The sequence below is a fragment of the Carassius gibelio genome, chromosome B2 (genome assembly GCF_023724105.1).
Source record: "Carassius gibelio isolate Cgi1373 ecotype wild population from Czech Republic chromosome B2, carGib1.2-hapl.c, whole genome shotgun sequence".
Lineage (NCBI taxonomy): Eukaryota > Metazoa > Chordata > Actinopteri > Cypriniformes > Cyprinidae > Carassius > Carassius gibelio.
This window is the reverse complement of record NC_068397.1, coordinates 21,057,975-21,084,884: the sequence shown is the minus strand read 5'-3', so window position 1 is coordinate 21,084,884 and position 26,910 is coordinate 21,057,975. Positions and strand designations below refer to the sequence as shown.

At 38.5% G+C, this 26,910-nt stretch overlaps 1 protein-coding gene across 3 annotated transcripts in view; it reads right to left on the bottom strand.

The window, feature by feature from the left end:
• The window catches only part of LOC127951225 (astrotactin-1-like), a 263,118-nt gene that overhangs the window by 162,200 nt on the left and 74,008 nt on the right, over positions 1-26,910 (bottom strand). The window contains exons 5-7 of one of the 3 annotated variants that reach the window (XM_052549027.1): positions 10,345-10,452; positions 8,069-8,215; positions 4,366-4,533 (exon numbers count right to left, since the gene is read on the bottom strand). In XM_052549027.1, coding sequence (XP_052404987.1) covers positions 4,366-4,533; positions 8,069-8,215; positions 10,345-10,452 — 423 coding nt within the window. Of the gene's footprint in view, positions 1-4,365; positions 4,534-8,068; positions 8,216-10,302; positions 10,453-26,910 lie in introns of all 3 variants that reach the window. The other 2 variants (XM_052549026.1, XM_052549028.1) reach the window with 2 other exon arrangements.

Sequence of the window (26,910 nt, the reverse complement as noted above, 5' to 3'; positions counted from 1 at the left end):
ACTAGCTTTTAAAACATCTACACTGCCTTAAATAAATATATTTTTTAAATGTCTTACATAAAAAAAAGTAACCTTAAAAAAAAAATCTAAGTACCATATGTCCATGTTCAACTACCCTTCTGATTTCAGCATGCAAATACCAGAATTATGATTACTTGCACAACTTGGACCTGCCAATTTAACACTATTACTAGAAAAAGTGAACAAGGTGTAATATCAGATAAATGCCTATAAAGCAAACGTATTATCAATCATTTTTAGGCAAGATCAATCTCTGTTTGTGAAAAATGTGTGCAATCTTTAGTGGCGAGATGCAGATAAAGTGCATTAAAATGTATGATGCAAACAGAAAAACCTCCCCCCGCTGTCTGCAATTATTCATCAACATCCCCCCTCAAAAAAAGGCAAAAAAAAAATAATTAAAAAAATCAAAAAATACTGCTCATTTTGTAATGTAGATTTCTGAGAGTGCACTCGTCATAAATTGATCTATTACTTTTCCTACATAATTTTTTACAAAAAATATTGGTATAATATATATTTGGGAGTCTTAGACCTTTCCAACGATATATAGTTTGTCAAGATTAGATTAAATTTGATTGTAATATAGTATAGTCAACGTAGGCGTCCCGTTGCCGGACTGAGACTCAAACTCTCTAACCACTGGGCCACGACTTCCCAATAACAGTTTCTTGGCTGTTATCAAACAATACGTAAGAGATTTATGTTGAGCACTGTTCAATGAACATGTATAATTAGAATGTTTTAATATAATAAGCACAGGGTCTGGAGCCAAGTTTACATTAAGCATATCTGAAAGCACTTTAAATACCTCCATTCTATTTTTCTTCGCAGTTTATTTGTTCAATCTAGAAATACAAATACATTTTACCAATACAGCAAATGTTGTAAAATGTTAGGGCTGTCCCCGACTAAAGATTATTTGGTTGTAATCGTTCATTTGAAGCATTAGTCGACTAATCACACATTTATTAATAACAAATGTAAATCATAATACCAAGCCATTTATTGCATACATAGTTTAATAAGCCCTCAAGCACACATATAAAGCTTGCCACAGCGCACCAGCAGAAGTAATGATTATGTGTGTGTCAGGGAAAAACAGTAAGGAGGCTGCACTAACATTTTAATAATTCATTGATAAACTTTCTTTGTTTTTGGTTTAAGATATGAAGTTGGCCACACTGACTCATCTCCGCAGTAGTAATGCACCTGTATGCATGATTCATTGCGACTAATTCAATTTTGGTCGACCAAGCCTCTTGTGGTCAACTAACGGTTAGTTGACTATTTGGGGGCAACCTTATAAAATGTCCAAATAAATAAATACACATGGTCGATATTCAACTATTCTTCAGCATTTCAGCATGTACAAACCAAAACATTTTACATTTGTATACAAACATTACTTTGTATATTCTAACTGACCTAGTAGCGAAAATGCGAACCAGGTATAACATGTTAGATTTTAGTGCCCTATACAAAATACTGCTGACTTCTCCAGTTTATTTATGTATGTGTGTGTGTGTGTGTGTGTGTGTGTGTATGTGTAAAAAAATAAATCACTACAATTGGATTTAGACAGAGAGAGTGACTGTGTAGAATTACCTATTAATGAAGTTTTTAAGTCCCAAGTAATTCCTCTCTTTCCACAACCACAGAGAGAGTCTGCAGGGGATCTATTATTCAGTCAAATTAATGACACAAAAGTGCAAGGATCAGGTAGCCTGAGACACAACATCACGTGTTCTTGTTTAATAAATGTCCCCTGAAGCCTGATGGGAATGAGGGAGGTGAACAGGGCCTCCGAGAGGCCTGCTATCAGTCCAATTCTCATTTCGGCTTTTACACATCCTCTGCACCTCTGTTCACAATCTTTTTTAAAGTGCTCACACCTCCAGTTATTGTCACTTCCCATCCCCACTTTCATCAGTATCTCTCTCTCCCGTTTGATTGAGACTGTCTTATGGTTTTCCACGAATACCCTCAGCCACGTAGTCTAACCAGCACCCCCCCCCCCCCCTCACACACACACACACACACACTGAGGCTTTCATTAAGAATGCATCTTACAAAAAATCCAAGGCCTCATCTTTTAGATTTCATTTGTGAGGAAAGCAAGACAAGTTCCCAATGGTCCAACTTCGATTCATTTAGGATTGGACGATTCACTTTTCAAAGCCCAGTGGAGCTCCTCTTTTGAATTATGGATAGAAACAGGAGGAGCTTGTCAACAAATGATAACAACGTTGGACTGATTCCTGCAGCAGATGATCGGAGAAACGGCTATAAAGTGAATGTATTACCATTCATTTTGATGTACCTGGGTGTCTGTTGACTATGTTTTGCCTGACTGGAACAAATATAAAACTGAATAGATCAATCTCAGCTTACAAAGTTGCAATCTTTAGTGGTAAAATGCAGATAGAGCATTAAAATTTATGATGCAAACAGAAAACGTCTGCCTACGGCCTAAGATTATTCATAAACACTGTCATAGGTTTCATTGTGTGTCTTGGCATTTTGTAAACAATAAAACAGAACAAAAAACTATTGGTAAACAGTGTTAATTAAGCCAACAACCTCCAAACCGCATTAAATGACCTCTTTAACATTTAAAATCCCTGCTCTTAATCATGGTTTACAAAATTGTAGGATTTGCGAAACAAAATTACACTAACAGACAAATTACAATATGCAAAACAATAAGTCAAACTCACATGCAATATGTACTAACTTATTATGTGTAATTGTGCCACTAGTCTGTGTTGACTAGTCATGAAACACATGATTTGTTGCACTTTTTCTGATGAAAGGACAACTGTTCACCAACTGAATTAGATTAAGTGCATGACATTAGCTTTGTATAGTGAAATGTAACAGCTAAATATATTGAAATTACGTGAAAGCGAAGACAAAGTGAAACCGTACCGTTTTGCATTCAGACAGTACATTATAAGTTCATTTGGAGTGTTAACATACAAATCAACATTCCAGAATCTAATCAAGTTGCATATTAATGCTTCCCTGGCTCAGGATATCCTAGATGTTGAACATTCCATTTGATCTGTGCTTTGCCTAATTTATGTCCCAGGCAAAGGAAAGAAGAAAAAAACTGAAAGAAATAATAATTCAAATCTAGGTCACTTAAGCTGTATAAGCCCAAGTCTTACATTACAAAGATTCATTGCCAAGCATTACTGTCCTCACAGCTCTCGCTCAATTAGGCTTTCATTACTTAATACTGTTCACTCAAGAGAGACACCTTCAGAGAAATCTGCAAATGAAACGACAGATGAATCAGAGCTAAGCCTCTCTCTCCCTGTCCCTCTTGCTCTTTAAAGGAAGCTGCGTTACAACTGCAGTTCGGTGAACACATTGATTTTACACAATGGAGGGGATGGGCACTCGTTCACTTGGGTGAAAGGGTGGAACGGAAGATTGTTTCATGATTAATTAGGCAAAGATGCAGACTAATGAAAAAAAAAAAAAATAATAAAGATTGAAGGGATAGTTCAACCAAAAATGAAACTCTGATATCATTTTAAACCAGTATGACTTTCTTTCTTCTTTGGAACACAAAAGAATGTGAAGAATGTTTCAGCTGTTTTTGTCCATACAGTGAAAGTCAATGGGGTCCAAAACATTGTATACGCACACGTTCAAAATATCTTGTGTGTTTCACAGAAATACAAAGTTCTGGCAGAGTTCAGTCCAATAGATCTTACACAGTATGACAGAATTACATCATCACGTCATGGCTGATTTGTTCTCTCCTATATCAGTAGCCAATGAGCTCGCTGCTCAACATTCAAATACTATGGTTATGTTTAAGGTAGCAGTTTGCAGCATATTCCAGAAACCCTCCACCTTCGCCAGCTCCACCTTTATAGATCTGCTACGGGGTGATCATGTATGCTGTGGAGGTTATTCATGTTATGTGTGCAGCATCAGTATTTCTTACATGCTCACAGCAGCATGTTGTGGATGTATTGGCAGTAGCAAGTAATGTACATTACCATGCTCATTATCATGCAAATCACTCAGAGGAGTTTCATGGCAGATCTGTTTTTGTGCAGTCTAAAACAACATTCGACTCCACTAACTTTCACTGTATGGACAAAAAATTTTAACACTAAGACCTTTTGCAAAATATGTGCTCTTGTGTTCCACTGAGGACAAAAAAGTTTAGAAGACATGAAGGTGACTTAATGATGATGGAATTTTCATTTTTAGATGAACTATCCTTTCAAGTTATGTCCCTTAGAGTGAGTGTTGCTATTGGTGTCAGACTTTTTACATGAGCTGTGTGAAGTACAGAATCATGTCAGAATGGTGGTGCACCTGTATCTGGGTCACACTGATGCTCACAGGGGTCCAAGAGACGGCGGCCACACAGATCATTGACCCAGGGGCCACTGGCATTCTGCTGGTAGTACAGCAGCACCTGGGCGGGGTTCAGCCAATCAGATGCATCCAGCTGGCTGCCCTGGAGCAGAACGAACCTGGAGCCTGAAAGAGAAGAATCAGAGAGGACATCTGTTTGAAGTGTCATCAAGTAAATTAGTGAGCTCTATTAGTTGGTGTTCAGAATATGAACCATAAACTGGAATCTACAAATGGAAGCTACAACTGCTATGTAACTGTGATAAAAAAAAAAAAAAAAAAAAAAAAAAATGTTGACCAATTTTCTATTTTGTCATTGAGCAAAAAGAACTGTAATGGTGGGGATTTTGATGCATCACATGATTTGAAACTTTTCACCAAAGAATTGTTTAGAATCATTCTCTGATTTGCTAAGTGACTTTTTCAGCAGGTATTGATCTTCCTTTGTCTTTTAAGTAAGTCACTAGCCAGGTTTCCATCCAAAGTTGCAAATGTAACTTAAGCACAAAATTGGAATGTGGCATAAAAAATTTGCGAATAAGCACCATTTCAAACGAGCCAAAAAGATCAAAATCATCACTTCATGATAAACTGGCAATAAATGTCACTAAGAAAAGTGAGAGAAGCTACTGAATTTTATAATTTTCATATATAATAAAATTACTTGCACTTCTAAGCGAGCAGATGAAACACAATAAATGTGGTCGTTGCTTTCAGAGGCGGATGCCTGCTGTTTGGGAATGTAGTCATGTAAGAAAGTTCTAGGGAGAGTTATACAGAAATACTTTGATGACAGATTTTGCTCGGCATTTAAAAAAAAAAAAAAAAAAAAGCTTAACAACATTTCAGATACTGTGCAACAAGATTGCTGGTTAGTCTGGTTATGCTGTCCCACAGTGGAAATTGCATGCCTTTTTTGATGTGCATGGAGGAATTTAGCTGGCAAATGTGTTTCCATCTTCCATTAGTTACATTAACCGTTTTTTTCACACAAGACAAAAAAAAAAAAACCTCATGCTTATGCACTTATTCTTTTATAGAGCTTAAAACTTTTTTTTGCGAATGAAATATTTTTTTTCTTTTTTCTTTGGTTTCCATCACTCGTTTCTCATGCGATACATCAAAATGTGTATTAAAAACATTTATTAAACTGATTCATTAACGAAAAAACTCTAATTGTATGCTAGAAAATTTTAGCACAATACAGTACTAAGAGACCTAAGAAAGTGTTTAAGCAGCATGATCAATTCCCCCCATAACTGCTAGGAATTAAACTGTTTTGGACTTTTTAAAGTGCAGCAGAATCCTTATAGCTGAAGCTATGCTTTATACACATTTTTCTCTGTTTTATGGTTTATGCATATCTGTGGATAAGATACAACAGTAAAGATAAAACATCTGAACTGAAAGCATGACGTATTTCTGAATTATCCCTCTGTGTATTTCAAAACCATGAACACCACATAGAACAGAATTTATTCAGCAAAAATCAAGTTTTATCAGATCTACTTTGACATCGAGTTTTACCCTGTAATACTGTTAGACAGTTATAGACACATTTTAAATCAGATTTTTCCAATTCAAAAGGCGAACTGTGAATCCTTCAAGTCTCCTCTTTTCAGATTTCTTCCACTTAGACATCTATGTGAATGTTAATCTACCCTAAAGCACCAGACCCAATAGAAAAGAGCTCTGCATGAAAGACAAAATGACAGATGAGCAAAGCCAGTCACAATCCATCATATCGCCCAAACTCTAGAAGTGACGGCTGAAATGCCAATGAGCTGAAGAAAAAGAGCAAGGAAGGAAGAGCAAGAGAAGAGAGGGTAATAGAGAGAGAGTGCCTGTATGTCTTGGCCTGCAGGTGAAACATTGAAATTCAGTAACAAATAAAAACAACATATCCAACACAAAGACAACTTAGATCCAAAGCACAAACAGAGGACCCTTGGGGAAAGCGGCTAGCTGTTGTTTACAGTTGTGTGTCTGGAAGTGTAGTTCTAGGGACTAACTAACTAAAAGTATCACTACTAACTTAACTAAATTTTTCATACGAAAACTCTGCTGTTTTCAAAATGATGTTTATTTTTCCAGAAAATAGCTACTTTTTTTCCAAAACGATGCAGTGTAGTGTGACAAAATGCTACATCACAGTTTCTCTCTCTCTCTGTCTCTCTTTCACACACACACCCAGCCAAACAGTCTAAGGAAATAATCAATCAATAGTCTTTTCTCCAATACAAAATCCCAGTTGAATCAGTCTGTTCAGATTCAGCAATTCATGTACTGATTGTTTAATAATGATTCATTTGTGTCCCTGTGCAATCCTTTTTTTTACCTGCAGTTTTAGTAAACATGTTTTCATGTTTCGTTAAGTTGTTTCTAGTTTTATTGATTTGATCAAAAAAATAAAAAAATAAATAAACAATAATAATTAGTAACCTTAAGGCTGCTTTTTACAGCTCATCAAAGTTTGTACTACATTCTGTTTTGATGAATAAAATTATTTACTTTTATTAAATAGATACATTTTCATTAAAATATATGATTTTTTAAAGGCTAGATTTTAATTTATATATTTTTAAAAGCTTCTTAATACCGATAAACTTGAGTCTTCACAATGGTTTATATATATTAAAGAGGTTAGATGCCGTTTCTAAAAAAAATGCATTATTTTGTGTATTTGGTGTAATGCAATGTGTTTATGTGGTTTAAGGTTAAAAAAAAAAAAACATATTACTTTCCACATAATGTGCATTATTGTTTCTCACATTGTTTTTTACAAAGCTCATCATTCTGAAAAATGAGGTGTGCTCTGAATGGTCAGTTATCCAGTGCATTGTGATTGGCTGAATGCCTCAAGCATGTGAGGGAAATGTTACGCCCCTTAACATTATGATGTCGTGTGTGCCTGAAGGGAAGGATAAAATGTTAGGACACTGGCACGATGAGACAAAACCAATAAAACACATTACAAATGAGGCATTTGTTGCATCCAGTGGGGACATAGTTACTGATTATAATGACTTACACTCTCTTTTTATTTGTTGCGCTGCTTATCGCTCTGTATATACATAAAACTATGTCTGCATTTGTGATTGGAGAAACGACAAACAACAAGGTCTACTCTAAACTGCTCAAAACGCGTGTTTGAATCATTTGGCAAATCCTTTTCATATGAAAAAGTACTTACAGGCTGTGAGTCAGAAGCGCCAGACTGTTCTTGCAATGTTGGAATTGCCACACTTTATACAAACTTTATACAGTGGCATTGTATTCACATCACAAGCTAACATGTTGAAACTAACAGCAACACCAAATGAAATTAAATGTTTGTCTCAAAAACTTCTATGTTAAAAATAAATAAATAAATAAATAAACAGTAATGTTTCATTTGAATCTTAAAAAAATAATTCACTGGATGCCCATGTACACAGTTTACAGTGCAATTACATGGTGTATAGCCTAGTACATGATTCGAAACACAACTAGAGACTATGCATTCGTGTCTGATTGTTCTTTGAAGCTTTCAGCACACATCTGTTTGCCTTTTCACTAGAGACAGAGCAAGAGTCGGCATGGCATTTGCTTTAATACAGTAGAAGTCGTGGGGGGTAGACAGGGGGCTGAGGACAGGAAGCAGAGCGGATGATGAGATTACCGTCTGCAATGAGGTGCTCCGGAACGTGCAGTATGACTCTGACGTTCAGGCTACAGGAGAGGTGAGACGCACAGACCAGGCCGATCACACAGCTCACCACGCTGATCAAAGTCAGGGTGGTCTTGTTGATAGGACTCCGTGGGGACCCTGGGAAGAAGACAGAAAGAGAGAGAAAGCAATAAAAGAGCGATGCCATGAGACTGGAAAGTTCACATTTTTATGTGTACCTTGGGAAGGCACAAGGGAGGCAGTTAAAAAAACAGCCCACATCAGGGTTGGTGGTCCATGAAAGGAGCACTGGATCAAACCAGCCAGCCAAACTCTGGGAGCTGCGGCAGCGCTGGCATGAATTGAGCAGCGGGGAGATAAAGCTTTACCTTTTAAAGCCTGCTGCTTTTATGCTAAATACTGCAAATGGCAAAATATGAAAAATAATTGTTTGACCACATTTTTTTTTTTTTGATACAGCTAAACTGGTTTGATGTTGTGCTGCCCTATTTATCTGTTACATGTAAAATAATGGCACAAGAAAAATGGCAAAATGGTGTATGAGTATTATACAACACACAAGATGACATAAATACACCCATTCACAATGTATGAGGACAACAATACTCATGATCAGATATATAGTAGCTTATTTACATGAGTGACATTTAAAACTAGTAATAACATGTCAGGATAAACATATAGATGCAACAATTGGAAACAGCAATGAAATACATATGAAAGGAAATCAGATGATACACATATGTGACAAAAGTCAATATACAAGTGACAACAACATATTTACACTGATTATAAACAGCATATGAAAATGAGTAACTAAGGAAGTTACAAATGACATCTGTGTAGATACTTAGCATTGCAGTAATGCTGCAGCATGTTAACTACAAAAAGAGGAACCCACATTTTGCAATGTTAAAGAATAGATACTTAAAAAAGCATCTGCCAGAAATATATGTAAATCATGTACTGATGTATGCTATGGGAATTTTGTCAGTTTGACCACATTTTCAAGGACTAATTACTGCAAAACTATTTTAAAAAGAATTAATTTTAGATAAGAATAATAATCTGTCTTTTTTGTCCCCTGGCCTCTGTCCTTTGTGTAAGTTTTCGGAGACAGTTCCAATTTTCCAACTATGAAGAGATAAATGCCAGCATACCATTATGTATCAATGTAACATTTACAGTAAAAGTAATATAACACTTTTATTTTTAATTGTTACTTAATACATTATATTATTATAATATACACAATGGTTTATAATAATATTTTCTAATAAAATTAACTGCCACAGCTATAATAGATTACTATACCTTCACTTCACTCAAATACGACAGTTCATATCAAAACCTATTTTTTTTTTTTTTAGGTAAACCTATGCAAACATGTCTATCAAAATCAGCACGCTGCTCTAACCAAATCACAGTTCCTGCAGTGATGTAGGGAGAAAATGTGACACAAGCCAAGTCTATTATTAACTTAAGTCCAATTAAAGGTGTTGTTGCTACGGCTGACTAGTAGTGTTTTTGACAAGTACAGGGTTTAAACATTTGGTAATTAGAGGGAGATAGTATTAAAGCAAAGTGATTGTCTGTTAGCTTCCTTTCAAGTGGCAGCTCCTCAAGAGTTTAGGGAGCTTTGCATTCAGTCTGTTCTCTACAGAAAACAATGCAGTGCTCCTCTGGGGACAATTCAAGAGTTTTAGACAGACTCTAGCCATTAGCGTCTGACAGTACTGTCCAACCGGTTTGTCACATGCTGACTTAGTGCTTAACATACACACATTTATGCCACTTAATGTTGAATGGTGGTCTACAGACAAGGCTGCTAAGCTTAAGGTGCTTAAATACTTGTAAGCTTGCATTTAGTCGTCATTCATTTCAGAGGAGGTCCATGGTGTCCACAAAGAGGCTCTGAAGAATTCTCTAAGCAAACTCAAAAATTGCTCAGGGACCCTCAGTCCAATTTAGAGGACAGTAAAAAAACGTTAAGCATTTATGCTTTCCTGTAAATTGTTTTAACACAGTATTCCACTGCAATGTCAAATCAATGGCAAATCTCACATGAAACGGAATGCCTCGTTCAGTGAGGTAGTTGTAAGGCAAGGCGCTTCACAACTAATGCTTTGCTCGATTTCTGAACAAAGTGTGAGATGAACACCAAATGGCCACAGTCAGGCGGGGTGCTGGTTGAAATCATGCGATGCTGTGGAAATCCTCCTTACCCCCGGAGCCCCACGCGCTGTTGACGTTACCATTTCTCATACCTCGACTGCGACGGCGGCTGCGGTTTGGGTCAGTGTAGAAGGTCAGCTGTGGCTCACTGTCCGCCTCTGTCCCAGAGTCACCGTCCGGGTTCAGGAAAGTTGAACCCACTGTAGAATTCACAAAACAAGTCACCCATCAACTAATTCATCATAAATAAATAAATAATTGTTTTAGTCGAGTTTCGAGACAAACCTTCAAGTTATTCTCTATGTATAATCACCTGAAGCAATTTAGATACAAATTATGCTGGTCTCAATAACGAAAAACATTAATTATTGACTGACTATCCAATTAAATTTTCGATTATTTCAAAGTCAGTTTAGAAAGAAAATAATGATTTTACCTAAGACATACAAGAACACTTCCAAACACAATGTCATTCTGAGGTTTTGAAATTAAACAGACGTGACAGCATGACAATAGGATGATTTTTGTCTAATTGCCAATCCCTTTGTTTACTTATCTAGCATTATTGATTAATTCAGCAAGTAATTATGAAGACCTTCAAACCACAAACAACAGATTCATTAGAAATATCAAATTGGAAAAGCATGTGATTCCGTTAATGAGGGAAAATCTAACAGATAATGCAGCAAAACCATGGCAAAAACATTTGCAATTTAAGTTACAATTGTTAAGGTCCTTTATGCACCACTGGTCAAAAATGTCAATTTGGGGCAAGCCATTTTTTTAAAGTATTTTTTATATTTTAATGTATTATATATAAACACACACATACAGTATATATTTTTGTATATTCATATAATTTATATTTAAATATATTTAATATAAAAACAAAATTTTCTTAAATATATACATGCATGTGTGTGTGTGTGTGTTTATATATACATAATAAATATACACAGCACACACACACACATATATGCAATTAATCATTGCAATTTGCAATGCAATTAATCATTACCTAGCAATAGTACAAAAACGTGATTGAAATGATGCAAAGAATAACATACAATGATAATTCAAAATACAACAGTGGACAATATTTACATGATATTACAAATATAATAGTGTTTTGACACAAAGCGCTTATACTATAATACGGTCTACAAAGCGTTCAAATAAATGATATATAAAACACATTATAGACTGTATAATTGCAAACATACATCATACACAACACACATCAAAGTGACATACAGAGAATAAGCCAGAAGTCATACAGTAATCGCTGTTCTGTGAGATGCGCTTCTCTTCTCAGAAGAGTATTGGGTAAATATAAGTAATGAACAGGAGGTTAGGAGTGTGACTGAGATAAGAGATGCACGCCTCCTAGGGCTCTTTTTTTCGCTGTGCACAAAAGACACAATTTACCCGTCAGAGCTAGACAAATGCTTTCATTATGCAGCGAGTGAGGAAGAGATGCATAAGCGCACTGACCCGTGGATTAAACCAACTCGCAATGATGAGAAATAATGTTTGAGCTACTCCGTATTCACACAACAGTGTTGCTATCCATTAAAAACATCTCCTCTGGTGCAGAGGAGAATCAAACAATTATAATTTATAGATGAGCCATCTGTACGGAATGAACTGGATGATGCTTATTTTTACAATATCATTTCATACCGCCATAAAACAACACATGAAATATCCAAAGCTGTGATGCAAACAAGACACAGGCGGGTCACGAGAACAGCAGGAGTTGTTTGGGCCTACAGTGAAATCACAAGTCTTAAAAGAGCACAACTCTGAAAGTAAGCATTTTATTTTAGCACATCACCGCATTACAGTGATATTGAATGACAAATCAAATGATTCATAAAAAAAAGTGTAAAGATGGATGAGAAATACACAAACTATGTGAAAAGCAATATGTCTATTAAAAACATGTCAAATTTAATTTACAGTAAACATTTTATAAATAATTCACTAAGAATTAGAGTGTTCATTTGGATGTGCTGTCTTCACTGTTGATGAAAATAAGGTGAAATAATGTTATAATAATGATATATATATATATATATATATATATATATATATATATATATATATATATATATATATATATATATATATATATATATATATATATATATATATATATATATATATATATATATATATAAATAATGTATTTATTAAAACTAACAAAGTATGTTTTTTTGTTTTTTACATGATGGAGCTATTCTTTACCCATCTTCTATGGTGTTTTCTTAGCAGCATACTGTATAAAACAAAAACAAAACAAAAAATGAAAATGTTATATTGTTGTAGTAGTTATGAACAAATACAAAGATGTAACTTTTTATATGGAACTCTATAACTCTTTATATTGAGTGTGTTTTTACTGAATTGGCTTATGTTTTTTGGAACAAAAACAGGAATTACGGTCTGGCTGAAATGGGCGGGTGAAGGAATATTTTAACGGGGCTCAATTACGCATCTTCTTAAAACCTGCGTTTTCACTACAGAGTAAGGCGCTCGCTCACTCAGTACGCGCTGAAAGGCTCGTTGCAAAATGGCTAAAGGGTCTTTCACACAGGATGCGGTGCGCTGGACCCTGGGCTCAGCGTTGCCCTTCAGATACAACGCGATTTGTGCTGCACTATGCCAAGAGCAAAGTAGGTGGAGTTTTCAAAACTGCCCGTGCATACGTTCTATTTATAACAGTTCTTCTATCTAATAACGTGCAGGCCTGTTAATTGTATCGTACTGCTCAGGAAATTCCGACACAGTACAATACTAGTCCATTTTGATTCCGTGCTTGTTTGGATGCCCCGATCGATTGGTAAAGTGCACCCAAACACCAGACCTGTTGGTTATTGGAGGATCTTCTATTTCTGGTGTGTTAAACGCATTGGCCATTTTGCAACGAGCCTTCAGCGCGTACTGAGTGAGCGAGCGCCTGACTGAGTAGCCTAACATAAACATATAAGTTGGTGTTTTTTTCTTCTTCGGGAGTGTCAGGGGCATTGCCTGTTATGTCGTTTGGGTTATTGGGCTACCTTGTTGAATGCATATCATTATATTTCACAATTTTTATTTTATTTTCCAAATATAATTAATTAGTCCAACGAACCGTTAGGTACATAATGCGTACCGCGTACCGAACCGAAAGCCTCGTACCGAACGGTTCAATACGAATACGCGTATCGTTACACCCCTAATATATAAATATATATATATAATACAGACCAAAAGTTTGGACACACCTTCTCATTCAAAGACTTTTCTTTATTTTCATGACTATAAAAATTGTAGATTCACACTGAAGGCATCAAGGGCTATTTGACCAAGAAGGAGAGTGATGGGGTGCTGCGCCAGATGACCTGTTCTCCACAGTCACCGGACCTGAACCCGATCGAGATGGTTTAGGGGTGAGCTGGACGGCAGACAGAAGGCAAAAGGGCCAACAAGTGCTAAGCATCTCTCGGGGAACTCCTTCAAGACCATTTCAGGTGAATACCTCTTAAAGCTCATCAAGAGAATGCCAAGAGTGTGCAAAGCAGTAATCAAAGCAAAAGGTGGCTACCTAGAAGAACCTACAATATGACATATTTTCAGTTGTTTCACACTTTTTTGTTATGTATATAATTCCACATGTGTTAATTCATAGTTTTGATGCCTTCAGTGTGAATCTGCAATTTTCATAGTTATGAAAATAAAGAAAACTCTTTGAATGAGAAGGTGGGTCCAAACTTTTGGTCTGTACTGTATATATATATATATATATATATATATATATATATATATATATGGGTTTGCCCGAAGCCGAATACCTTACTTCGGAAATGCACAGAAAATGGTTTCAAAAACAAATAACTGATAACAAATAATTCAGCCTGAATATTCGGCTGAGGCTGCAGCACAGTCTGTTGTTTGCTAGGTAACAGGTGAGCCAGGGGATCAGCGCAATATTTTACACAAACCTCCTAAAGTCACCCAATAATGAGTGTGTGAAGTGGATGAATGTAAACTTTATGAATGAAAAGAGCATACACCGCATTGATGTTGCCTCTCTGTGCATCTCTCAGAAATCAGAGGTTTGCAAGACTAATATCAACTAAAATAATACATCATATATGTTATACTATTTGTGTATATTTATAAGGCAATGATTTAAACCTTATAGGCTTGGAAATTATATATGAATGAACGGAATAAGCACTGCGCGATCACCAATCAAACAGCCGCTTTGCAGTCTCTGCATGTCTTTAAAAAACCAAACCAGCTCTCTGTAAAGAGTAGGCTAATAATCAGCTTAGATACAGATATATTTTCTATTAGGGATACATGTTTGCTTCTTTATCTTTTGCTGGTTTGCGTGGCACACAAACATTTGTTTAGTGAAATTCAAAAAATACTGGTTAAAGATTTATGCGTAATGAAAAAGTGTGCCTTGAATTAATTCAGTCGTGTTCAGATGATTACTAAATGTTTGTCATGAACCCTCTCTATTTGTATGATAAATTTATTTTTAGAAATTAATTTTATACTTTAGAACACTGAATAGGGCAAATAGTCGAAGCACAAATATTTTTCTTTACTCTGTTCTAATCTACAGCCCACCAAGTGTTGCCCCATGCTGCAATCTACTGCGTTGGGTCCCGGGAACGTGCAGGTCTCTACTCGGAAGTTGCCTGTTATAATGTTATGATGGAGGCCCTGGACTCTAAGCATAACTTGTTTTTCTATAACTATTAAATATTTTCTATAAAAACGTAAATAACCTTGCAGAGCCAAATAGTTTTGATTTTTAATTTAATTTGATTACATAAATGTTTAAGTTGAGATTTACAATTAATAAACAACTGCTACTAGGCTGCTATGTAGGAATGTAGGAATACTGCTGTGAAAAAGCACCTTATCTGTTTAAAATGTTTTCAGAAAAACACTAATTGTATTCATTTTTTATACTGCAGTACTTTTAAATGAAAAAAAAGTGGACAATACCATACTTTTTATAGAATTTTGAGCATAACAATGTGATTAATCATGAAAAAGTGTATATATATATATATATATATATATATATTTCACACTGATTTCACAAGTATATTGTCAGACACAGACGAGGACACAGAGGGTTCAGTCCAATAGTATTTAATGTGACACAGAGGTTTCAGACACAGGTGAATCTTGACACGAAGATAACACAGTGATAAGACAACTTTCCGTAGGTGATGGTGACAGAGAGGATGACTCAGACGAAGACCATGGGCACAGGAACACAGATGATGAAGACGAGGGTTCGGAGGATCAGGTAGGTTAGCCGATAGGTGGTTCGGTAAGGGTGAGGAGATCGGTGCAAGACCAGACACTGGGTGATGGATGGCTTTATATGTGGCACTGGTGATGATGCACAGGTGTTCAGAATTCTGGTGATTGCGGACGAGTGGGTGTGGCGTAAGTGTCCGAATCCGGGAGTGTAGAAGGTGTGGCTGTGACAGTACACCCTCCTCCACGGGCGGCTCCTGATGGCTGGGATCTTGTGCGACGACGGGGTCTACCTCGGCCACGGGGAGCGGGGCGGTCTGGATGGTCTCGGTGAAAGTCAGTGAGAAGACTGGGGTCCAGGATGTCGTTACGGTTAACCCAGCAACGCTCCTCCGGGCAGTAGTTCTCCCAGTCTACAAGGTACTCAAGTTGAGGACCCCGTCGTCGAGAGTCGAGGATAGCTCTCACCCGGAAGATGTCGTCGTCTTCTTCGATGGCTGGAGGAGGAGGTACGGCATCATCACCAGGCTCTGTGGATGAAGGAGACAAAGGTTCAGTGAAGGGTTTGAGGAGTGAAACATGGAATGAAGGTGAGATACGGTACTGTGCAGGTAGCTGGAGTCTATAGGTCACTTTGTTCAGTTGCCGTTCAATCATGAATGGTCCGATGTATCGGGGACTCAGCTTACGGCAGGGCAGCCAGAGGCGGATGTCCCTCGTCGAGAGCCAGATTTGCTGTCCAGGTTGGTATTGCGGCGTAGGTCTTCGACGAGCGTCCGCTTGCTCCTTATGCCTCCGAACTGCCCCCTGGAGATGCACGTGAGCTGAGTCCCAGACCCTCTCGCTCCGTCGGAACCAGTGATCTACCGCTGGGACCTCCGAGGGCTCACCCGACCATGGGAAGAGTGGAGGCTGGTATCCGAGGACACATTGGAAGGGGGTGACCCCGGTGGTAGATTGCTGGAGGGAGTTCTGAGCGTATTCTGCCCAGGGTAGGTACTGGCTCCAACAGTCCTGGTTACGGTGGCAGTATACCCTCAGAAACCTCCCAATCTCTTGTATCTTACGCTCCGTCTGGCCATTGGTCTGTGGATGGTACCCTGAAGAAAGGCTGACGGACACCCCTAGAAGACGGAAGAAAGCTGACCAGACTCTGGAGATGAATTGGGGACCCCTGTCGGAGACGATGTCCTCTGGAATGCCAAAGTGACGGAATACATTGTGAAATAGTGCCTCTGCCGCTTCAAACGAAGTGGGAAGTCCTTTGAGAGGGATGAGTTTGCATGACTTCGAAAACCTGTCGACCACTACCAGCACACAGGTGTTGCCTTGATTAGGAGGGAGGTCAGTCATGAAATCTATGCCAATATGGGTCCATGGACGTTCAGGAATGGGCAGAGGCACCAGTTTACCTTCCGGGAGTCTCCTAGGGGTGTCTGCTATGGAGCAGACGGAGCATCCTTTGAGGTACCGGGCAGTATCCAGAGCCATCAATGGCCACCAGTAACGCTGTTGTAGGAGCGAGAGGGTCCGCCTCATGCCTGGATGTCCAGATCCCGGAGAGGTATGAGCTAAGTCCAGGAGGGTAATCCGATGTTGAGGAGGGACGAAGAGTTTCCCTTCTGGACCCCCTCGGTGGAGCAGGGTGTTGAAGGTTTTCCTGTTCAATCAGACGATCAATATTCCATTGAATGGGACTTACAATCATGGCTGGAGGGAGGATTGGTTCAGGAGATTCTGGTTCTGGATCTGCCTGATGAAGACGGGAGAGGGCATCAGCTCTATTGTTCTGGGAGCCAGGGCGATAGGTGACTTCAAAGTCGAATCTCGTGAAGAATAAAGCCCATCTACCTTGGCGATGATTCAGTCTCTTAGCTTCACGGAGGTTTTCCAGGTTCCGGTGGTCTGTTACTACCTCGAAAGGGAACTGGGCTCCCTCCAGCCAATGACGCCCTCAAAGCCAGCTTGATGGCCAGTAGTTCACGGTTACTAATGTCATAATTCTGCTCCGCCGGGGATAGCTTCTTCGAGAAGAAGGCACATGGATGGAGTCGTGGAGGATCCCCCTGCCGCTGGGAAAGTACTGCTCCGACCCCGGTTGATGAGGCGTCCACTTCCACGATGAACTGTCGGTTGGGATCAGGGTGAACTAGGATCGGAGCTGTCTTGAAGGCTTGTTTAAGTTGGTGGAAAGCTTCAGTGGCCACGGGGTTCCAGGACAGAGACTTGGGCCGGTTCCGGGGGAGAGAAGTTAGAGGTGAGCTGAGTAAACTGTAATTTTTGATGAATCTTCTATAAAAGTTGGCAAAGCCCAGGAAGCGTTGGAGTTCTTTAATGGAGCCAGGTTGAGGCCAGTGTGTGATGGCGTCCACCTTCCCCTGGTCCATCTTCACGCCACGTGGGTCGATGATGTATCCCAGGAACTGGACTGAGGGCGTGTGGAACTCACATTTTTCTGACTTGAGGTATAGATGGTGTTCCCAGAGTTTTCGGAGTACGAGTGTGACATGTTGGATGTGTTCCTCCGTAGACGTGGAGTAAATGAGGATTACGTCGATGTAGACAATTACGAACTGGTTAAGGTATTCTCTGAAGACTTCATTCATATAATTTTGGAAGACGGATGGACTGTTGGATAACCCATACGGCATGACCCTGTATTCATAGTGCCCGGAAGGAGTGATGAAAGCAGTCTTCCACCCGTCCCCCGCTCCTCAAGTCCAGTTTTGTGAAGATCTTGGCTCCGCGTAGTTGTTCTAACACCACTGGGACCAGGGGAAGAGGATAACTGAATTTGACGGTTTGAGAGTTGAGATGGCGATAGTCGATACACGGCCTCAAGCCTGCGTCCTTCTTGGCCACGAAGAAAAAGCTGGAAGCGGCAGGGGAAGTAGATGGTCGGATGAATTCTTGAGTGAGGGCTTCCTGTACGTATTCCTCCATGGCCTTCTGCTCCGGAATGGACAGAGGATAGACTCGTCCTTTAGGAAGGGTAGCTCCAGGCAGGAGGTCAATGGCGCAATCCCATGGCCTATGAGGTGGAAGTTTCGTTGCCAACCGCTTACTGAACACATCCTGGAACGCCCAATATTCCGGAGGGATGATATGATCCACTTTAGTTTCGGGGCTTTCCACTGATATGGACTGGACCAGTAGGGATGACTTCTTGATGGAAGGAATGACCTTGGGAATTTTAACTGGGGGAGAGATGCAGGTAGGATGACAAGACTTTCCCCATTTCAGGATCTCACCTGTGGGCCAATGGATGTGAGGTTGGTGTTGGTTAAGCCAGGGGCGTCCCAGGATGATGTCTGCGGTGGATTCCTCCAGCACCATAAACGTGATGTCTTCCTCATGCAGGAGTCCCACGCGGAGGATGATTGTGGGGGAGAAATAGCCGACAAGACCTTTGCCCAGCGGCTTTCCCTGTATCGTCGTTACTTTGAGTTTGACGGGGCTTCGATGATGCTTGGCACTTAGACGAGTTAATGTTTGCTGGTTGATGAAGTTCCCCGCTGAACCGGAGTCGATGAGGGCTTGTACTGAAATGGAAGAATGGAGATGTCTTAGAGTAACCCAGGTTTTAGTCAGAGGAGCAATTTGAGGTGGTAAATGGGTGGTACTCACCGCTGGGCGTGGAGGCCGTACTGGATATGATGGTAAGAGGTGTCCATCTCCCCCACAATAGAGACACAGCCCTGTGTTAATCCTTCGCTGACGTTCCGATGTGGATAGGTGGTTTGAGTCCACTTGCATAGGTTCAGGTGCTGGAGGAGCGACAGATGGTATAGCGGGCGGAGAAAGTACAGCGGGAATCTTCATATACAACAATCAAACTTTGTATTTTATAACATAACCCATGGCGATATGCTGTAATTAAGGCAGTTTCATTCCAGCCGCTTATGTAAGCGAGTGTACGGAAGCGTACGGCATAATCACTCACGGATTCATCTCTCTGTTGGCGAATTGTAAATAGTTGATCATGAACAGATAATACAGAAGTTTGTTGACCAAAGACAGATTTTAGCTGAGAACAGAAATCAGTAACCAATCCAGTGGCAGGTGAGTTTGACTCCCAGAGAGATTGAGCCCATTGGAGAGCTTTACCTGTGAGCAGGTTGATGATGAATGTGACTCGACTGCGTTCAGTGGTGAATAAGTGAGCGTTGGACTCCATGTAGAGGGAACACTGTAGCAGGCACCCGCTGCAATCCTCCACCGTGCCGCTGTATGTCGCTGGTTTGGCCATGGGACTTGCAGGGGCAACTGAAGAAGTGACCGGAGTTGTAGCGGTGTTTGAACTGTTGACAGCCGGTGAGGAAAGTTGAGCTTGTTGCATGAGTGAGGACCGTACAGTGTGAACCAGTTCTGTAAAGGGATCCGCGGTGCGGTCCTCGCCTGTATCTGAAGAGCTCTGCATGTGGTCTGGTCTTCTGTCAGACACAGACGAGGACACAGAGGGTTCAGTGCAATAGTATTTAATGTGACACAGAGGTTTCAGACACAGGTGAATCTTGACACGAAGATAACACAGTGATAAGACAACTTTCCGTAGGTGATGATGACACAGAGGATGACACAGAGGATGACTCAGACGAAGACGATGGGCACAGGAACACAGATTATGAAGACGAGGGTTCGGAGGATCAGGTAGGTTAGCCGATAGGCGGTTCGGTAAGGGTGAGGAGATCGGTGCAAGACCAGACACTGGGTGATGGTGACGGATGGCTTTATATGTGGCACTGGTGATGATGCACAGGTATATATATATATATATATATATATATATATATATATATATATATATATATATATTTGTGTGCACGTGTGTCCGTGTGAGTGTGTGTATAACTGTTACAATGATCAAAATAACAGACACTAATGACACAAATTTTTGCACTAAAAGAATACACTGGTGATCACTTATGCTCACAAAGTCTGCATTTATTGACTCAAAAAATACAGTAAAAACAACAATATTGTTAAATATAGTTACAGTCTAAAACAACTTTCATATTTTAATATATTTAAATATATTTCCTATGATGGCAAAGATAAATTTTCAGGTGCCATTACTCCATCCTTCAGAAATCAGTCTAATATGCTGATTTACTACTATGGTAATATTATTATTATTATTATTATTATTATTATTATTATTATTATTATTATTATTAATAATAATAATAATAATAATAATAATAATAATAATAATGATAAAATGCAGTTAATATAAAGTAAAAAAAAACACCTTAGAAATAGAAATATTTTGTAACAGTATAAATCTTTTTACTGTCACTTTTTCATTGCTGAATAAAAGTATTTTTCTTTCTTTCTTTCTTTCTTAATTTTGTAATCTCTCCTTTTTTAATTTCCCCCAAAACTTTTAAAAAGTAGAGTTTCATTTTCTCCACTAAAATCTAAAGCGTCATGTATCAATGTATTTATTGTCTGGTTAAACCGAATGCCGGATTAGACTGCAGGCTTTTGTGCTTAAATACCATGCAACAATTTAGTGAATTTGACCCTTTTGTTTCAAAATGTCTTAAAAGCACACTAGTAAAAATGTCTTGATTATAGGTCTATAATGAAAATCTTACAAAAAGCTGATGAAACGCCTGGCATTTAAGACTTCAAACACTAACAACCATTTCGAAATGACACACGCCGGCACACCAATGCCTCTTTTTGTCTTCGTAACAAAGGAATTAACCAAAAACCTCACAGAGCAGGTGAGGATTGTGCGCTAGCCTCCGCAATTAGAGAGGGGCCAAAGGTGCAAAGCTCCGTGGAGGGGAATAAAAGATGAGCTTGTTTAAATATTCAACACAGAGCACCAACAGCTTCTCGGCATGCAGTGCAGGTGCACACGCCTCCTGCAACAAAAAAAGTTATTTTGTACCACCATTCATGGTGGTAGAACTCAATCATTTGCAAGGTCTTGGAAATAAAGTGTCACCAGAATGATCTCGAAACAAGGAAAGGTGAAGCATGAACACTTATACCGATACCGCTGACCTAGAGATAGCAGAAAAACGGCAAATGCTGTGAGCAACAGTTTTAATTTGTCTAATGAAAAATGAGGGGTAGAAATAGATGAGGTGAGAGAGGCAGGTGTTAGTGCGAAAAAAAAAAAGAAGAAGAAGAACTTGAGAGGATCTGTGCACTCACACACGTTCTTCTCCGACATGAACGGGTGTCTAAACATAGCCTTTAGCAGCTTTCGTGTTTGCAGATTGCTCCAAGAGCTAGCTCATGAATAGTGATACAAGGTTCATTAGAGAGAAAAAAAAATAACAGGCAAAAGGATCCTTTTTAAAGGGAACAGTCATTTTGTCATTAACCATGCAAAAAATAAATAAATAAACCGGGCAGTATCAGTATGAATATTAAAAGCTATTGAAATCTGGAGTTGTTATTTGGGCCAGTAACCCAAAGACAGACTCAAACCCTCAGAGACAAACTCATGCATGGTGCAATCAGTGGATTGGCAATATACGATCCACCTACATAAATAATGATTAAATAAGTTGAGATGTTTAGAAGCTTATTTCTTCATAATAATCTGTACACCCACAATTATATGGCATTTTTAAAATTTTACTCAGCATTAAATTGATAAACATTGAGAGCAGACACATTTATAATAGTACTCAAATAAATGGTTTTCTTTTTAATTTTCTTTTTTTTTTATCAAAGAATACTGGGGAAAAAAATCACAGTTTCTACACAATATTTTATACAAAATAGATAAAAATTAAAAAAAAAAAAATAATAATAAAAATGAGCATCAAATCAGCATGACAGATTGATTTCTAAAGACTGGAGTAATGGCTGCTGAAAAATAAGCTTTGCCATCTCAGAAATTAATTACATTTAAAATCTATCTAAATAAACAATTCAATTTTTTTAAATTGCAATAATATTTCACAATAGTTTAGTATTTTTGCTGCCTGGGTAAACATAAAATATACTGTTCCATGAATACTTCTTAGTAGGCTGTGAAAGTGTCCTATAATGAGGGAGAAAAATCTGAAATAATGTGAGTAACATTCAACTGATACTGTGATCTCAGCATGGCAACCCACTCTAAGACTAACAGCATTAGATAGGACTGAATTATTTCACAGGAGTGCAAATTTTAAAACTTTTTTTTTTTTTTTTTTTATTAATTTCTGTAAAGCTTTTTAATGAGGCAAGAATTCCTGAGTGCACCTTTACATTTTTACATTAATATGCAGTGAATGCACAATCCAACTGCATTGGGTATTAAAAAAGGCTGGTCTGAAGGTCAGTGAGAGGCTGTACATTTACTGGACTGAGGTAATGAAGCATTAAAGCATGAGCAGAAAGTCAAATATTTGCCCAGCTAGGAAATCTGAATCTTACTCAAGGAAAACACTTCAGTGGACATCAGCTATTTGTGACCCTGGACCACGAAATCATTCTTAAGTCACTGGAGTATATATTTGTAGCAATAGCCAAAAATACATTGTATGGGTCAAAACTGTAGATTTTTCTTTTATGAGAAAAATCATGTTCCATGAAGATATTTTGTAAATTCCTCAATGTAAAAATATATAAATAGTAATTTTTGATTAGTAATATACATTGCTAAGAACTTAATTTGGACAACTTTAAAGGTGATTTTCTCAATATTTAGATATTTTGCACCCTCAGATTCCAGAATTATACATCAGTGGAAAGCTTATTTATTGAGTTTGCACATGATGTATGAATCTAACTTTTGATAAATTGACCCTTAAGACTGGTTTTGTGGTCCAAGGTCACATTTGTGCTCAAAGTAAATCTAGGTGAAAGGAATTTGTAATTCACAGTAGATATAGACGTTTCCCTAAAAAAAAAATCACCACCACCAACCCATACCATAAGCACATCAAAAAAGCATATGTATACCTCATCAAATCAAAGTTTTTGTTTATCTGATCAGCCAAGCATAAAGAAGCTAGAGGAAGAAAAGTTCACAACAGGAATGGGATAGTGGAAGGCAAATAATAGTGTGTGGTTATGATTACAGAGATAGCCAGTGGTTGGAATGAGATCTGTGCGGATGGAAGGGGATATTCTGTTGGCGTATAATGGCTTGCATTTCTCATGGTTTGGTCTATATTGCGGTTCTGTGGTCATGGTTTCTGTACTGTTTGATTGATGCCAATAAAAAGACATCATATTTTTACCAGCAGCAAATCCTATTTGTGATTACATTATCAAAAGGTACGGCCAGCTCTGCAAACCAGCAATCTTGTAAAAGCCGGAAAAACTATATATACACAAACGATTGATTGATTGATTGATTGATTGATTGGTTGGTTGGTTGATTGATTGACTGATTGATTGACTGATTGATTGACTGATTTTCCAAAAAGAACCTAGCGACAAATCTAGTGGCTTCTTGGACAAACCTTATATAGTTTCTCAAACTCGTTGGTTCAGCGCTTTCAGTTAAAACACAGATATAATGTTAACATAAAAGTATAGCCAAAATCACAGCATAGCTACTGTCTTTATCTTATGTGCATTTGATATCATCAGACAATGGCTCAATTATAAATCAGGATTTTTGTGCAGATTAACATCTTGAAAGGGAGAGCTACTGTAGTTATAGTCATAAAGGACCACGTTTCAGTCACTATTTGATATTCATTCTGTTGTCTGACAAGAGAATGTAGCTGCATCAAAGTATGTGGGAACAGAGAGGCAAACAAATGTAAAAATAAATGTACATTTTGTCATGATCTCATTGGGGTCTGCCTAGGCTTTGTTGTCCTGGAGCACATGGCTGCTTGTTTTGACAGCTCGCCATGTGCTCCACTGTCATCGTGATGTTTACTCCGCCCCTCTTGTTATCCCTGTTAACTAATTTTCCCTCACCTGCACCATTTTGTCCTGATTATCTTCCCTTTATCATGCCCTTGTGTTTGCTGTCTTGTGTCTGTTTGCTAGTGTTTATTTGAAGCTCAGATCATCTCGTCATGTTTCTGACCCCATCTTGTTTTGTTTTGTTCATTTTTCCAGTCTAGTCGGTCTGGTGTTCCTGTTTTTGTCATCCCTCTTTTTTCTTTTCTTTTTTTTTTTTAATCTGCCTGCCCCTCTAGGATTATGGTCAGCTCTCTGCCTTGGCTCTCTCTGCCTGTAAGCCCGTGTCTTCACAGCAGCCCCATCCGATTCCTCTCTGCTCACGCTCGGCACAGCCTCTGGAATTCAGCAGAGGTCTTCAATTGCTGGCTTGTTGCCTCTCTTCACTGCTGGTTTGGCAGAAGTCGGGTTGCTGATCTATATGACTGATTGCTGGTGGTTTTGTTACCTGGCTGATTAATTGAGTTCTTTTTTTTTTTTTTTTTTTTTCTTGGTTTTCAATAAACTTAGAATTTTTTATATTTTGTTTCAACTGCTGTTGGGTCCCTGTCTTGTTTTTGACACATTTTGCATGTTTAGAAGAAGTAAAGTGCTCTGTCGTGTGAAATGTAAACTGGCATGTGTAAGTACATAGCTCAGTGCAAAGAAAACGAAGTAGACCTAAAGGGAACCTGGTATTTATATATTGCTTTTTTTTTTTTTTTTTCAAAGTTATTTTAAACATGTCTCCATGCTGTTTGTTGACTATTATTTCACTAATAATATACATACATTTGCATAAAGCGTCCATATTTGTCCATGCCCATGTTGATTACAGAGTATCAAAAACTTGAGTAGTATTATTTCAAGATACATTTCGAAGAGATACAAGTGTGTGGTTAAGATGCAATTAATCATGAGTTAACTCATGACAATAATTTAATTGTGATTAAATATTTTAATCGATTGACGGTCCTTATTATATTTATTTCACAATACCACCGTATTTTTTTAATTACTGTATTTTGTTAGTTTTTACTGCATTTTTAAAAATGAATGCAGCCTTGGTGAGCATGGGAGACTTCAAAACCATAAAAAAAAAAAAAAAAAAACATACATACACTTTTAAATGTTAGTGTAACTGCATTAAGATAGTTGCAATTATAGGCCATATTTTCTAACCAGTGCAAATTAGCGCAGGAGCACATTTCCAAAACAGTGCCGTTGGTTTGGAAATTTCTACAGGTGATTTATTGACAAAGCCCAAAAAAAAAAAAAAAAAAACATAGACACAACATCTAATTTACATTTTGACCAAAGAAATATACCAAGTAGGGCTGCACGATATTGGGAAAAATGACATTGCGATATTTTATTTTTCTGCGATATATATTGCGATATTTTTTCTTACAAACAAATGGGGTGAGCACACTTAAATTCTCATTTTAAATGATTTAAACATCGACACCATCGTGTCAATTGATAAATATGCGCGAGGGAGAGAGAGCAAGACAGAGCTCGTGTTGTTTGAAAACGGCGCGCTTTCTCTCGGTCTCTCTCTCTCTCTCGCTCTCTCTCTCTCTCAATTCAATTCATATTGCTTTATTGGCATGACATACAAAGGTACATATTGCCAAAGCATTGTACATATCAGAATAGAAACAAACTAAACAAAAATACATATATATATATTCATAAGAGAAAAAAAATTACATGCAAAATAAATCCATATACATTTCTATAAACAATGATGGTACTTCTAATGTACTCTCTCTCTGTCTCTCTCGCGCTCGCTTGCTCTCTCTAGCAGCAGCGCGCCAGCCCAGCGCAGCGTCAGGCACTGTTCTGGTGTGTAAAGACATAGAAAACTAGAGGCAGCCACCACGCTTCTGGGACGCTTCAGACACGCGACGCTCACGCCACGCAGCCAGTGTGTCACCGGTCTCGCTCTTTTTCTCTGTCTGTCTCGCGCGCGCTCTCTCTCTCTGTCTTTCTCGCATGCTCTCTCTCTCTCTCTGTCTTTCTCGCATGCTCTCTCTCTCTCTGTCTCTCTCGCGCTCCCTCTCTCTCTCTCTCTGATTAATCCGCGAATCACATTTGTCAAGGGCCGGGGAGAAGCTGGCCCGTACAGTTAATGAATAACGGATCAACTACGACAGCCTACATCGCACATCCTGCGATGTGACTATCGTGGATTCGTACATCGCGATATCGATGCTTCAACGACACATCGTGCAGCCCTAATACCAAGCACAGTGCAAATTAGCGTAGTCGCAAATAACCAGACCGGATGCTCATCAGGTGCAGGTATCTACTTACGACACAGGCACAAAATAGTTTGAGACATGCATTTTTTGGGGGGCGTTAAATAATTGCACAAACACCAGTAAATTGACGGGCACAAACATTAGTAAATTGTGTTGTGTAAATCTTTTTAATTCTCAAGAGATGGTTTGCACTGGTGCAACCTGTTAGTAAATCTGGCCCTATGTTTAAGTGACTTTAAAAGAATAACTAAGCTATTAAGA